This window comes from Tenrec ecaudatus, chromosome 14, assembly GCF_050624435.1.
Source record: "Tenrec ecaudatus isolate mTenEca1 chromosome 14, mTenEca1.hap1, whole genome shotgun sequence".
NCBI classification, from domain to species: Eukaryota; Metazoa; Chordata; class Mammalia; order Afrosoricida; family Tenrecidae; genus Tenrec; species Tenrec ecaudatus.
This window is the reverse complement of record NC_134543.1, coordinates 74,998,079-75,014,381: the sequence shown is the minus strand read 5'-3', so window position 1 is coordinate 75,014,381 and position 16,303 is coordinate 74,998,079. Positions and strand designations below refer to the sequence as shown.

The window sequence follows — 16,303 nt, the reverse complement described above, 5'->3', positions numbered from 1 at the left end:
TCGCCAAGATCGGTTCTCCCTTTCTACACCCCCTTCCCTCCCGGTGTTGCCACTCCCACCGCTGGTCCTGAGGGGTTCATCCGTCCTAGATTCCCTGTGTTTCCAGATCCCTACTGCACCGCTGTACATCCTCTGGTATAACCAGGTCCGCAAGGTAGAATTGGGGTCATGATAATTGGGAGGGGAGGAAGCGTTCAGGAACTAGAGGAAGGTTTTGAGTTTCATTGTTGCTACACTAGAGCCCTCTATTTTAAGGTATTATTAGGTAGGTAGGTGTTGAAGGTAGGTGTTAATAGTACCTACCTTGGTTGGACTGATAAGGATTACATTACTCATTGGCACTGTATGTACAGTACTACCAAACACTTGCGTGGTTTTTCATCAGCCTTCCAACTGTTGCTGTGTTTTGACCTGATTGTGGTAGCCACTCTATGGTCACTTCATCTTGTTGAGAATCTTCATCTTTTTCACTTTACCAAGCATGTTCTCTGTGGATTGGTCCCTTTTGATACCATGCATAAAGGATGTGGCATGAAGTCTCACTACCCACCCTTCTAAGGAGCAGTCTAGTTTTACTTCTTCCAACGCAGATCTATTTGTTCTTCTGGATGTTCGTGGTATATCCATTCATCTTCACCAGCATATAGTTCAAATGTGTTCATTCTTTGTCAGTTTTCTATATTCAGTTTCCAGCTTTCTCATACTTGGAAGGTAATTGAAAGTGTCATGGCTGGGTCAAGCATACCTTAGTCCTCAAAGTGACATCTTTGCCCCTTAATTCTTTAAGGAGGTCTTGTGCTGTAGATTTGCCCAGTGTAGTATATTGTTTGATTTCTTGACTGCTACTTCCGTGAGCATGGACTGTGGATTCAAGTAAAATTCTTGACATTTTGATCTGTTCTCTATTGTGATGTGTCTTTTTCCAGTTTTGCAGATATTCATTTTCTTGACATTGAGTTGCAATCCATAGAGGAATCCTGGAGTCTTTGATGCTCCTCTGTAAGTGTTTCAAGTCTTCTTGCTTTCAGCAAGCAGAGTTGGTGATTTTTGCATACTGAAGGTTGTTAATGAGCCCTCTTCCATTCATGATGCTACGTTCTTCTTCTTATAGACCAGTGTCTTAAATCAGGAGAGGTGCGCATCCGGGTTGTATCCTTTGACAACCGGGATGTGCACCTTTCCTGATTTTAATCCAAGTAGTATCCCTTTGTTAGAAGCATAGATTGCCAAAAGAACAGGCAAATCTGTCTAGGAAGAAGTATAGCTGGAATGCTTCTTGGAGGCAATGATGGCAAGACTTCATGTCAAGTACTTTCTGTAAGTTGTCAGAAGACATCAATCTCTGGAGAAGGACATCTTGCTTGGTAAAGTGGAGAGGCAGCAAAGAGGAGGAAAGCCCTCGATAAGATGAATTGACAAAGTGACTGCAGCAGTGGGCTCAACCTAAGAAAAATTGTGAGGATATTACAGACTGGGCGGTGTTTTGTTCTGTTGTACATACGGTCACTATGCATCAGATGACATGATAGCACCTAGCAGCAACAGTATCCCCTTGTACTTTCCGAACATTTACCTCTTGGTCTATGCACAAGTTCTGCACGAGCACAGTTAAGTTTTCTAGAATTCCCATTCTTCAAAAGGTGTGTCCATAATTTGTTAGGATCCTTGCAATTGAATGCTTTTACATAATGAAACGTGGGTAAATGTCTTTTTGATCATCTCTGATTTCATCCAGGATCCAACTGACAGCAGTGATATCTCTCATTCAACATCTTCACTTGAATCTGATTTGATAATCTGTCAGTGTACTGCTACAACTGTTTTTATCACCTTTCTTAAGAATGGGCACAAATAGAGATCTCTTCCTATGCCATTCTATTTCAACTCACATGTGTCTATGTTACCATTCTTAATACAGTCCATTTTTTAAGTGACTTCGCATTTTCATAGATTCATACTTTGTGCTCCATGTATCCCAGTCATTATTGGAAATGTGAATGATTAGAATTAATTTTATGGGTAATGAGTTTGGGGATTGGTTTACATCCACAAAAGTTAGTCCTGACAGCTTCTCTGTCCATCTCTTTAAGATCAACTCAACGTTGAGTGGACAGCTGTCTCCGGTTGTATTTTGAGTGTCTTCCAACCTAAGGGGCCCAACCTCTGGCATTATATCAGACAGTGGTCCACTGCTATTGAGAAGATTTTCATTGCCCAGTGTTTTAGAAGTAGATTGCCAAGTTCTACCTTCATGTGGAAGCTCTGCTGAAACCTGTTCACTCTGAGTAACACTGCTGGCATTTGAAAGATCACCACAGTACAGCAAAGTGACAGACAAGAGGTCAGCATATAGTCATTTAGAATTATTCCAGAATAGTACTCTGTGATACTTCCCATGCCTTGTCTACTCAAATGATTGCAGATGTGTTATCTCACTTGCTGCCATCAAGTCAGTGCCGACTCATACCCTATACGACAGGGTAGAAATGCTTCTGTGCGATTTTGAAACTAACTTCACAGGAGTAGAAAGCTCTGTCTTTCTCCTGAGGAAGAGCTGGTAGATTCGAACTGCTGAGATTTAACCACTGTGCTTCCAATGCTCCCAATGCCTTTGATAATAGATGTTAATTTTAGTGGTAATATTTAATTGATATTTGTTATACTTATTTTTTTCTGTTTTTTCATTCAACTTTTTTAGTTTTTCTTTCAATATCATAGGATAAAGAATTTTTAGTATCATGAAAAGGAATAGAAAAAAATTTAATAACTTATGATCACCAAACTCACTGCCACCGAGTCAATGCTTACCCATAACAACCCTCTGTGCGTTTCCAAGACTGTATGTGTATGGGAATTCAAAGCCTAGTCTCTCTCCTGCAGAGAGTATCTCCTGTCAGTATATTCAAACTGGCAACCATACAATCACTTGCAGCCCAGTGTGTAACCACTACACCATCAGGGCTCCTTTAACGGCTTGTGATGGACATTTTAAAGGAATTAAAATAGAAATATCAGAAAGATATATATAGTTGTATTTATACTAAATATATATTCACATTCAAATAAGAATGTTTAAAATGATACTAATCCTTGCTCTGTATGTGTATATATGTGTCAGATTTTTCAAATCAATTTTTTAATGTTATTTTCTTGTGCACTATTGTTTTAGCCCATTCCCAGAAGTTGCAGAATCAGTTCAGCAAGAACTAGAATCTTACAGAGCGCAAGAAGATGAGGTCAAAAGACTTAAAAGCATTATGGTAAGCTTTTTTTGCTTTCTAAGAATTACAATGAAGTAGAAGCACACCCAAGGGGGAAGAGTTCAATGTTCTTTCTTGCTTTAATTGAAAAAAACATTTTTTTAATTTACATAAAAAGGTATAGCATCTTGGGTCTTACAGGCTTGTAGTTAAACAAGGAACCATTTAGCGGGGAAGCAACAAAGCCCACAGCAGCCTGTATGATCATGAGGTGTCCCATGAGGATGGGAACAGGTATCAGAAATTCAAAAACAATCAACCAAATCAATGCAAAGGGGCGTGAATGTAGTGGAGACACAAAACCCACCTGTAAGATAATTGGACAGTCGCTCACAGAAGGGCCGCATGGAAATGATGATAAATCTCGGAGGTGGTATAGTACTGATGAACCATATAACTATCCTCTTGTTATTTTATATTTCCTCCCTACTATTAGGGTTTTTATTCATTTTACCTCATTAATCGTATTAGAGTTGTCTATGTTCATTTGTATATTTAAGATCATTCAGTACATAAAAGCCAAGATAGATAACCCTTCAGAAACAGTAGCAGGAGTAATGCTTCCCTGGGGGTATGGGAAGAGAAGAGGAGGAGGTGAAGAGAGAGCAGATAATATTGATGACTATATAACCCCAGTGGATGGGATCAAACAACAGGTTTTTTTGTGAATGGATATATTGGACTATGTAAGATATGGCAAAAAACAACAAAACTATTGTAGGAAAATATTATGGGGAACCAATTTCAAGGATCTAACATATAACCTCCTCCCTGGAGGATGGACAACAGAAAAGTGGGTTAAGGGAATGAGTAAGATACGACAAAATAATAATAATTTATAAATTATCAAGGGTTCATGAGGGAGGGGGAGAGAGGGAAAAAATGAGCTGATACCAAGGACTCAAGCAGAAAGCAGATGTTTTAAGAATGATGATGGCAGCAAATGTACAGATGTGCTTGACACAATGGATGGATTGTGATAAGAGTTTTACGAACCCCCAATAAAATGATTTTTAAAATATTATAACGGTTCGGGGGGGCAGGGGGAGTGGGAAAAGGGGAGCTGATATCAAGGAGTTTAAGAAAAAAGAAAATGTTTTGAAACTGGTTGTGGTAGCAATCATACAATATTGCTTGATGTGATTGAGCTATGGACTGTTATATCTGTAAGAGCTCCCAATAAAATTATTTTAAAAAATTAAAAGTTGAAGTACTGGTAATTGTGTCTTCAATAGTGTAAGAAATCTACAGGACATTTCTAGACAGCTGTAAGATGTATTATAGTGAAATATGGAAGAATAAAATGATCTGACAATAAGAACATCACATATCCTCTTGATAGGATGGAACACTTGTTCAGTTGTATGATAGGTAAATTGTGTGCCCATAGAAATGTTGTCAAACTAGAAATAAAAGCCTCCACTGCTTAGACCTCTGAGTGGGTAGCAACAACCACAGAGTGGTCATTAAATTGATCTTCCATAATCTCCCAGACAGAAAACAGAAACAATGCTGACATACAATAAGCATCAGTGTTTGTTTGGTTATTTTGTTTGTTTTTCAAAAACTTTAAATATTGTGAAGTGTACAAATGTATAGAAGAATATGAATATATGATTTTCAAAATATATAGTATGTGAAGTGAGACTTAAATTTTAGAACTAGATATTCCAGTAATGCTTGTTTTACTTTAACCTAACTTCAGATTGGCATTCTCCTGTTTATTACATACACAAGTCTTGAGGCCTCTTAAGTGCTGTTTTAAGTCATCCAACTACTTAGACTGATGACAACTAGAAGTTTATCTTTAAATGTCAAAACTGCATCCATGTACTTGTACCTTGCAGGGAAGTATTGTTCTAAGTTATATAAATCTTATTTTTTCTAGCAATTTTAGGAATGTATTGTTTTTTATGCATGGACCTAGGATTTTGAAAAGTTACGGATACTCTTTTTCCTTCTAAGGGACTAGAAGGGGAAGATGAAGGAGCTATAAGTATGCTTTCTGACAATACTGCTAAGCTAACCTCTGCTGTTAGGTAAGTAAGCAATGTATCCTCTTTGAAATCCTGCTAATAAGATTTAGGCTTAAAAAAAAACAAACCAAGGTTGATAGTTTAAATGAAGGGATTAGGTAATAGCAAATATACCTTTGAGTTTAAAGCACTAAACTGTGTTTTTAATATGTTGAGACTAGTATTATTTCCCTCTTTGTTTTAGCAGATTATTTTCTCCTTTCATTAATTGGAAATATATAATGGGGGAAATTTTACCAAGAAGACAGTGTTGGTTTTAAAATATACATATATAGATGGACATTGGGCCCCTACTTAAATCTTACCTCAGTACAAGAATGGCTTGTTCTAATAATGTGGAATTGTATGATACTCACATCCCTGGCATGATTGCTGAAGACAAAATGGGTGCATAACCAAATGTGGGGAAGAAAGCTCATGGTGCCCGGCTGTTAAAAGATAACAGTGTCTGGGGTCTTAAAGCCTTGTAGTGAAACAAGCAGCCATCTAGCAGGGAAGCAACAAAGCCCACATGGAAGAAGCACACTAGCCTGTGTGATCATGAGGTGCTGATGGGAAAAGTATCAGAAGTTCAAAAAGAACTAAATCAATGTGAAGGGGCATGGATGTAGTGGAGACCCAAAACTCACCTCTAAGATCATTGGACAGCCCCTCACGGAAGGGCCACACTGAAAGGATGAAAATTCTAGGGGGTGGTATAGTTCTGATGAGCCATATAACTATCCTCTAGTTCTTTTATATTTCTTCCCCTTACATTTAAGGTTTTTGTTTGCTTTACCTCGTTAATTATGTTAGATTTGCATATGTTCATTTGTATATTTAAGATCACTTGGTACATGAAAGCCAAGATAGATAACCCTCCAGAAACATTAGCAAGAGTAATGGTTCCCTGAGGGCACAGGGAATGAGGTGGGGAAGAGGGAGCTGATAGCACTGATGACTATAACTCCATGGGAGGGAACAACAGAATTGTATGTGAATGAATATATTGGATTGTGTAAGATTTGGCATATATATATATATATGAAAAAATTATAAGCATTCCTCTGCAGGGAGGATAGGGAGGGAAGGGATAAAAGGTAGTTGATATCAAGGAGTTCAAGAAGAAAGAAAAGGCTTTGAAACTGATTTGGGTAGCTGTGCAATATTGTTGATGTGATTGACCTGTGGAATGTTATGGTACCTGTAAGAGCTCCCAATAAAATTTTTGATCAATAAAGATGTTTACAAATAATAAAATGCCGTTTTGGTAGCATTATTATTAATTTTACCATTGCTACCATTATTATCTTAATTGAAAGTTAAGTAGTTTATAAATATTTTGCATGCCATCAAGGAGGAGAGAAAGTAAAAATCTTCTAAATATATGTCAAAGTATATTTATTATTCTGATTTTGTTGTTGCCAAACTTTGGAATCAGAATGTGAAATGGTAGAAAGGATATTTGAGACATTTTAAGATAAGCATTTATCAAAATAATAAATACTATCTACAAGCATAGAGATTGAAGGTAATTGGTAGGAAGTTGAGTTCATTGTTCTATTTCACTGGTCTGAGTTTCCTCAGAGGAAAACACTCACGGTGGAATTTATAAAAGTTTATGTCACTTTCTTAGAGAATTTAAATGGTTAATATTTAATTTTTTGATGCTTGTAGTTCTTTGCCAGAACTTCTTGAAAAAAAAAGACTTATTGATCTCCATACAAATGTTGCCACTGCTGTTTTAGAGCACATAAAGGTAAATTTAATTTTTTTTCACACAGCACAAACTTGTATTTATATAGGGTTTTATTCTTTGCAGTGTATTTTCGTATACATTATCTCATTCTCTTATTGCAACTTTATGAGGTATAATTATGAGTGCTAACAGTATTACCTTCGCCTTTTTGAAAATGAGGAAACTTAAGAATCCAGAAAAATGTTTCTTTCCACTTTACCAAGTTGGCACATTTAGTAAATAAATGTTAGTATTTCTGACATTTTTTTACTATGTTACTTTGCCTAAATGCTATCATTGATATACATTATTTTACTAAGAGTAGACCAAGGAGCCCTGGTGGCATAGGGGCTAAGCACTTGGTTTATAATTAGAACCTGCCTCTTATTCTAAGGGAGAAAAATGTGGCAATCTGCTTCCATAAAGATTACAGCCTTAGGAACCCTACAGGGCAATTTTAACTGTGTCTTACACTGTGACTGTGAGTTGGAATCAGTTTGGTGACAGTGGGATTTGTAACGGACCTGTATGTGCCATCAGAAATACAGAGTTAGAAAAAGAAGTTGCTTTTCCATCTGTTCTGGCACATGGCAACTCCATGTGTGTGTCAGCATAGAATTGCATATTGTGGGGTTTTCAATTGCTGATTTTCTTTTTCTTGAGAAGTAGATCACCAGACCTTTCTTTATGTACCTCTGGTGCACTCAAGTTTCTAACCTCTCTGTAGCAGCCAAGTGTGTTAACCATTGTACCAGCCAGGGACTTCAATATGGAGTTGACTCAACTCAGTACTTACTGCCACCAGTCAATTCCAATTCCTAGCAGCCCTCTTGAGTAGAAGGGGTTTCTGAGACTGTAACTCTTTCCAGGAGTAGACAGTGTCATCAGTCTCCCATCATGGAACAGCTGGTGTATTCAAACTACTGATCTTGTGCTCCGCAAGCCACTATGCCTCCAGGACTCCTTAAATACGGAGTTAATCATCCCTCTTTTTAATATGAGTGTCTGAAACATTCTATAATCATATCACTTCATTACATTACTTGGTTGTGAACTTTGTAGTTTTAGATGAGTTTGGGTGGGACAGTGGTTAAATACCCAGCTGCTTGGCTAAAGGTTGGTGGTTCAAATCCACCAGCAGCTCCTGGGGGGAGAGATGTCACAGTCTGCTTCTTGAAAGATTTATAGCCTTGAAAACCCTTTAGGGCAGCTATTCTCTGTCCTATAAGGTTGTTATCCATCAGATTTGACTTGATAGCAATGGGGGGGACCTCTTAACTATCACCGTTTGTTCTGTGATTTTGAAACAAACATATTGGGGGGTTCTTTATAATGTTATCATAGTTCTTTTTCTTATTGCCTTACAAGTACCCCATGTCACCTTGACTTGATCCATTTGTTATCATTTGGATGTTGAATTCTAGTGGCAAATACTCCATGCACCAGGACTTGGTTGTTACCCATGCTCTTTATTTGATCTGTTGCATGTGATAACTACCTGCTTCTGCTGATTATGCTTGTTAGCCTGTGTCAAGATGGTGCTCTCTCCCACTGCTGTCAGGTCAATTCCAACCCCTCGTGTCCCTATAGAACAAAGAGAAGCCCTGTAATCCCAAGGCTGTCATTCCTCATGGAAGCAAACTACCACATCTTTCTCCCACAAAGTGGCTGGTGGGTTTCAACCACTGACCTTTCATTTAGTAGCCGAGTGCTTTTACCACTACTCCACAGGACGCCACGAAAGATGGTGGTAACACCTGGGATTTAGGAGAAGGGACTAAAACCTTTTTTATTTTTAATCGTTTAAAAAGTCATAAAGCATTAGAGCACGGCATATATGGATAGATACTGGGGATTATGCAGCATAGAATTTAAACCTGCATAATTTAATAATTCTTTTATTATCATTGGTTCCTTCACTAGTTATAAACATGTAATGGGAGGCATTTTAACAGAAATACAGTATTAGTTATAAAGTAAAGCAATTAGTTATAAAGTAAAGCAAAGTAGTTTATTATTGCTGCTTTTTTTTCTGTATCTTGGTATTGATACTTGGTATTTTCTTTCCATATGTAGCATCTCTAAAATGAGAAAAGCCTGCGTGATCAGTCCTTTTAGCTAAGGCAAACATCATAACTCGAAGAAGCTTCAAAAAGCTTGTGGGGGAATTCCATTATCTTTTAATTCCCCTTTCCTATGAACTTCAGTGAAAGATTATAGCTTCTTTATACAGCTACAATTAACACTATAATTATGTAATTAAGACCTTATGACCCATTCAACAAACATCTTTTTGAGTGCCTGCTGTGTGCTAGGTGCTACATGCATCTTAAAAAGACAACTAAAAGCAAATCTCAGAGAAGCTCTTTTGGTAATTTAATGGGTGCTTTGAGATCAAAGATGTTTTTATGGCTTTCCATTGACTTAGGGTTTTTGTTTGTTTATTTTATCCATTATTAAAAACTTAAGTTTTATACTTTCTTTCTGGTCTCAATTTTCACAGTTGCTAAACCATGAAATGCTTAGCTCAACTCAGGCTGACAACTGAGTTATAGGACTCAAAATTAGTTAAGTTCATCATACTTCTGGAAAGTACATAATTTCAACTCACTCATGGAACATCATAAACTTCCTATCACTAACTTATGTGAATGTACTTCTTAGGGATAGGTCAGAGAGGTTTGTGGTTTGATAAAATCTTGAATTTACTTCTTAAGCCATATTTATTGTCTGTTTCTGTATTGTTTTAGGCCTTGCTGACAGGTAAACACACAGCTATAGGTCCTTTAGACCTTATGTTGTGACAGAGATGAGACACAAAGTAAACAGAAAGCATGTTTATTTTAGCCATTGGTAGGCAATGTAAAGCCAGTGATGTATGTGGTAATAGAGAATGGCTGAAGGATTGTGCTAGAGTAAGGAGTTAAGGAGGTCATCTTTAATAAGATGATGTTTGAGTTGAGACCTGAATCATAAGTAGGAACCAGTTAGTGAGGCTCTCAGAGTAAATAAGAACGTCTCAAAACAGGGACAAATTTGGTATATTTGATTATCTAGAATGGGAAAGCCAGTGAACTTAGAGTGAAGAGTAAAAGAAAGGCAGAATATTAGGAGAGTAAGGCTTTATAGACATTGTGTTGAGAAGTCATTGAAGGGTAATGAAGAAATCTCGTTTATGTTTTAAATGGAGAATGGTGAGATGGGTAGGTAGGTTTACGAACAAATGAATGATGATAAATGGTTGTTTGTAAGGGAAATATATTTATGTAATTCTTTATGATACTTTTTTGTGATTTGACTTTTAATGGATTTATATGAGTTTTTAAAATTCATTTGTGCCAATAAAGGCCAGGTGTATGAGAATAATGTAGTATGACACCGTGTCTGACTTAAACAATTATGTTTTAGCACCTAGCTATTTGGCATTTTTTTAATGAAAGAAGTTGTTTCTTCTGATGTTGTTGAATTCCCTGGCAGAGCAGTATTATAAAACAAGCTGCTATGTCATTCAGGATGATGAATGAATTTGTTAAAGCTATACATTTTGGAATAATTCTTTTGCTGTAGCTGAAAGAAGTCAGCCTTTCCTAACAGAATTGAATTTTAAAGAAATAGTTAATATTGAATTATATTAACTTTGCATTAGGGAAATAGTGTCATGTGTAGGACACATTATTTCTGTAGGATCATTCTAAGGAATCCATCCCTGTGAGCAAGTTTTTTATTTGTTTTTTTAATATAGATGAAAGAGAATGCTTAAGTATTTACATATGAACATCAGTATTTAATGTCATATAATTATAAAAAGTAGCATAACACAAGAAATTCTATTTTAGTAGAAAAGTTAGTGTCCCTTTAATGTCAGTTGTCTCTTTTTTTGTTCCAATTCTTATTCTCCCTTGTCAAAAATTAAATACTGTTTCCATTACTTCACATTGTAGGTATACTTAAAATTTTTTCTTCTCATAGTTTTCCGTAACTAATTAATTCCCAACCCTGTAGTATTTACTATTAAGTAGCATGTTTATTTGTATTATGCTTTCGGTGTTCTGCCTATAATGTTAAAGAAGGATTTTTCTCCATGATCTCTTGCTCTTTGCTAGATTTTTTTACTATCTGAGCTTCACTTTCATTGTAATAATTTACCCACCTCAGCAGGAAATATTTTTCATTACAAGAAAACCTGCAAGAACTGGAACCTGTTTAAACTGTCAGACGAAAAACTCAAAATATTTTCCACTAATAGAAAAAGTGGTAAGATTGAGCAAAGACAGAATACTTATGAGACATAGAAAAACAAGGCAGTCTCATTGACCTCTCAAAGTATCTACAAGAATATTGTAACTTTTATGTAGAGGTCTCACAGAGCACTTTTATTCATTTATGTGTTTGCTACATTTTTTAATGTGTGCTTATCACAAATATGTCTATGTTCTTTGATAATTTTCTGAAGCAGAATAATTCCTTAGATGTTCTGGCAGTTATATGACAGTGTTTTAATTGGATGTTAGAAAGATGCTACCCATGCCTTAAACTTTGGAAAAATACCGTAACCTGAGCTTGTTCCTATTCTGAGGATTTGTGTGGTTTGGGTAATTCGTCAGTCTCGTTGAGTAAAGACTAAATTGTAGAACCCTATGTGTTTTGAATAGTGCTTTTAAATTTCTTTTTCTAAAATAAGAATTTTCCCATGTGAATATTAGGGAATATCATTTGAAAATACTTAAATAATTGGTAGACAACCTGCTTGAATTATTCATAGCCCATTTGTATTAAAAAAAACCACTTGTATGGAGTCATTTCTGCCTCATAGCAACCCAAGTACGGTTTCTGAAGCAACAAATCTTTACAGGAACAGCCTCATCTTTTTCCTTCAGAACAGCTGGTGGATTTGAACTGCCACCCTTGCAATTACCAGTCCAAAACCTATCCAACAGTGGCACCTGAACACCTAACCCACTGTATAGTCAAACAAAATTAAGTACTCTTTAACACCAGATACCTAGGAAAACCAAGTAGCCTACTTAAAAGGTATGGATGAAGAAAATGCTGTGTTCTCTTTCCCCTGTAATGCTGCACAGGGACTCTTTAGAATATTGAAAATCAAGGGTATTATTTGAAGACTAAAATGTGCCTCACCCAAGTCCGGGTATTTTCAGTTCCCTCATATGCATGTGAAAGTTGGACATCAAATAAGGTAGGCTGAAGAAGAATCAATGCATTTGAATTGTGGCACTGGAAAAGAATATTGGACGTAATGTGGCCTACTAAAAGAACAAACCAATCTGTTTTGGAAGAAGTATAACCTGAATGCTTCTTAAAGGCAAGGAGAACAATATTTGGTCTTACATATATTGGACATCTGGTTAGGAGAGACCAGTCCCTGGAGAAGGAGACCAGTCCCTGGAGAGAGGCAGCAAAAAAGAGGAAGGCCCTCCAGGAGATGGACGGACACAGTGACTGCAACAATGGGCTCGCCATAAGCACAAGTGTGAGGATGGTGCACTACCAGGCCATGTTTTCTTCTGTCATACAAAGCTTTCCCCTCCTGTAGGGGACTTATTTTTCTTTGACTCACCTATACTATCCTTAGGGGAAGATAAGCTTTCAGAATAAAGTAGAAGCTCTCGCACCTTCTCTACATTTCAACAAATAGCTAATTTACTGCTTTGCTCCATATCCTCTAAAACACAGTAGGGAATGACCACATTATGGATATGCTTCCTGTTCAAAGTAGTATACTTCCTGGTTATCTCTATATACTTTTTCTTTGCTCACAAATTGATTTTTTATTTACTGAGGAGTCAGTTATGTTTAGTTCTATTTTATTTATGTCAGTTGGATGAGTTTGGTTTTATAAGGTTGTTTTTATAAAACTAAGTCATATTTCTTAGACTTGACAAAGATGGATGACTTTACAATTATTTTTATTAGTTGTGGATAAAACTAACTGTAGAACTTTGGAAATTCTTGAAGAATACTCAGATTGTTTTACAAGTCAAGTGTATGTAGTTTTTGGGGGGTTTTCCCTCCAAATTAACTGAAACTGGATATGAAAGTTGATCCCTTATGATTCATATAGCAAGAAAGGGGGAAAATCGGTGAATCTATATGCAAAGAAAAGGTCTTGGACCTACAGTTGTCAACAATATTTAAACAGTTGTAGATTTATTAAGGTAAAAAAGTCCTTCAGCTGTAACTATGCACAAAGACCCTTTTTCATGAATCTTTTCATTGACTGAGATTGACCAACTGTTGCTCTTCATCACATTACAAAAGCAGTCTTTTGTTATAGTAAAAATCAGAATCTTTTTTTGGCTGAATTTTGGTGCCAACCTATTTAAAATGATCTCTTGTAAATATATACATACCAAGTGGATGCTCCTATGAGCTTGGTATCTGTCTTTTCTTCAAGGTAAGAGGAAAATATAGCAGAAAGTTCCCACTGGAAAAGCAATGCATTCATTACCTCTTCTCTTCCCACATGTCATGTCAGAATCTGAATTAGTTTTCTTTTCCTTGTGAAGAAGCATTGTTTAACAAGGCCCAGATTAATAGATATATAAAGGTTAAAACAGAAGACTAAAGATCTCTAAACTCGTAAAGGGCAAACAATTTAATAAAAATGGGCAAAACATTTGAACATACACCTTAATTGGGAAAAGTATTGACTTTCTACTTATTTGACATTTTACATATATGACAATAGTAAAAAATTTAACATCTTGACTATTTTGAGCATTGATGTACATCTGGCAGTAACATGAAGTTGCGAAGCAAAAGCACTGCCGTCCGTGGTGGGTGACGTCATCCATTTTGTGATCTCATGGGGTAATCCTCTACACTGAGCAATACAAGAAGTATCAGAAGAATGAAGGAATACACAGTCACTGTACTAAAAAGAACTGGTCGACCATCAGCAATTTCAAGCGTTAATACGATATCAAGAACCTGTGGGAAACCAAACTGGGAAGATAGTGTATGCAGACAAACTTAGCATTCATACCTTAAGGAATCTAGGAGGCCAGGGTTCCCATGGAGGGAACCTTCACATTCGTGTGTTGAAGATACATCCCATTAATTTTCTCTGAAGTAGAAGCCATTCCCTTCAATGTCCCCCCTAATGCCAAATCCGAGGTGCTGCCTGCAAACACATGGCCGCTCACTATACTCTTGAGGGTCAATTGCTTGAAAGTATCTGCCTGAAGGTTGTCTGCTATCAAAAGCAATCAGACCCTATTGTCTGTCCCACACTAAGGTAGGACCCACACTCCCTCTGATAAGGATCATAGATGATTCCCCTGGAGAAGAGTTCAAAGACACCTAAGGTCAAGCTAGCTCAGAGACTACCAAGGTTAAGCTGCCATCTTGACTCTAGAGCCTGCCCATCTTGTTATGTATGTACCTTCCTATCATATGTACCCTAGTACAACCCCTTCCTATTGCATGTGCACCCCTAGCTCAACCCCCTCCTGTTAGGTGTGTGCTTTTAATACAACCCTTTCCTGTTAGTATGAGCATACCAAGAAGCTGGACAATGTGAATAATGTGGATTAAGGATTGTAGGAAGGCTGATTAACAACGAGTAACATACAGGGGACCCAGCCATGCTTGATGAAAGCCCGAGGACTTGAAGCACTTGCTGATAGACATCAAAAACTATAGCTTTAGAACTCAGTGTAAAGAAAACCAAAATCCTCAAAAATGAACTAAGACATTAGCATGATAAATAGAGAAAAGATTGATGTTGTCAAGGATTTCATCTTGCTTGGATCCAATCAGTGTTCATGGAAGCAGCTGTCAAGAAATCATACAGAGCATTGCCTTGGGAAATCTGCTATACGAGACTCTAAAGTGTTGGTTAGCAAGGAAGACCAGAGAAGAATGTTAATTATGGTGCTGGCAAAGAAGAATGAAGGTACTGTGGTCTGCCAAAAGACAAATCTGTCTTGGAAGAAGTATGGTGAGACCTAGTCTCATGTACTTTAGACATGTTATTTAGAGAGACATGTCCCTGGAGAAAGACATCATGCTTAGTAGAGGGCCAACAAAAAGGAAGACACTTGACAAGATGGATTGGCATAGTGGCTGCAACAGTGGCCTCAAACATAACAGATTTGAAGATGACAGGACTGGGAGGTATTTTAATCTGTTGTAAATAGAGTTGCTATGATTTGGAACAAACTTGATGGCACCTTTGAAGCTCAGAACCACACTCACTGCCATCGAGTCAATGCCTACTCAGAATGACTGTTGGACTGAGTAGATGCTGCACCTGTGGGTTTCCGTGACTCTACAGGAGTAGAAAGCTTCATCCGTCTCCCATGGAGGCTGGTGGTTTTGAACTGTAATTATCAGCCCAACTCATAACCATATGCCACTAGGGCTACGTGATGGCGCCTAGAAGCAACAAAGTATAGGCTATCTTCTAAAACTCTGCTAAAGTTATTACAGCTTAGGAGCTAGTGTCCTAAACTACTATGTCAGAGTTTCCTCCTGTCCCACACTCCTACCTTAGCTATAATGTGAATCACATATTCCATAGTAACAAAGAAGGGATCATTGTTCCATCTTCCTCCTAAGAAATAGGGAAGGAAATTCTGGCAGTTTTAGTGGAAGAAAGGAGATAAAACACTTTCTCATTGCTTTTTTCTTCTCCCTATTATTGATTGATGCTAGGGGATAGATGTGGTACTCTAGACTTGGTTGTCAATCATAGACTGCCGTAAGAATCAGAATTGTAGCCAGCAGTGACTAGGGCATCCAGAGTGCTAATATCTAGCTGGAATGAGGAAGGGAATGGTAAAGGGAGGAAGAGCCCCTGTGCTTATAAAAAGGAAAAGGAAATTCCTTTGGCTTGTGTGTCATGGCAAATGTTCTCAAGTAATAGATTTTCAAAATCAAGAGATGTATATACTATTGCACCTTCTAGATGACTTAGAATTGTTCATTAGGGTGAAGGAAAGGACAAGCTAGTTTTAGAACATGCTTTTATTAGTTTGTTTTCAAATCCAGTATAACCAGTCAGATATTCAATATAACTTGAATGAGAGAGCTTCACAAAATTTGCAGAAAAGTGGCATTTTCCTGTAAACTTTTTGAAGTCCCATTGTATATCTGTTATGTCAATATAATATAAATGCTTTCTGAAAAGTAAAACAACATAATTACTTATTGATACCCATCCTAAAATCTGGAAAACACTAGAAGTTTTCTTCAATCACATTCCTCCTTGGTAACCCTTCCTAAAGAGATTTTTGAGACACTGATGTATTTCAGAATTTATATTT

General features: G+C 37.1%; 1 protein-coding gene across 3 annotated transcripts in view; it reads left to right on the top strand.

Annotated features, from left to right (window-relative positions):
- The window catches only part of SCFD1 (sec1 family domain containing 1), a 103,878-nt gene that overhangs the window by 51,308 nt on the left and 36,267 nt on the right, over positions 1 to 16,303 (top strand). For all 3 annotated transcript variants that reach the window (XM_075530485.1, XM_075530484.1, XM_075530486.1), the window contains 3 exons: positions 3,170 to 3,260; positions 5,226 to 5,299; positions 6,953 to 7,034. In XM_075530485.1, coding sequence (XP_075386600.1) covers positions 3,170 to 3,260; positions 5,226 to 5,299; positions 6,953 to 7,034 — 247 coding nt within the window. The remainder of the gene's footprint in view (positions 1 to 3,169; positions 3,261 to 5,225; positions 5,300 to 6,952; positions 7,035 to 16,303) is intronic.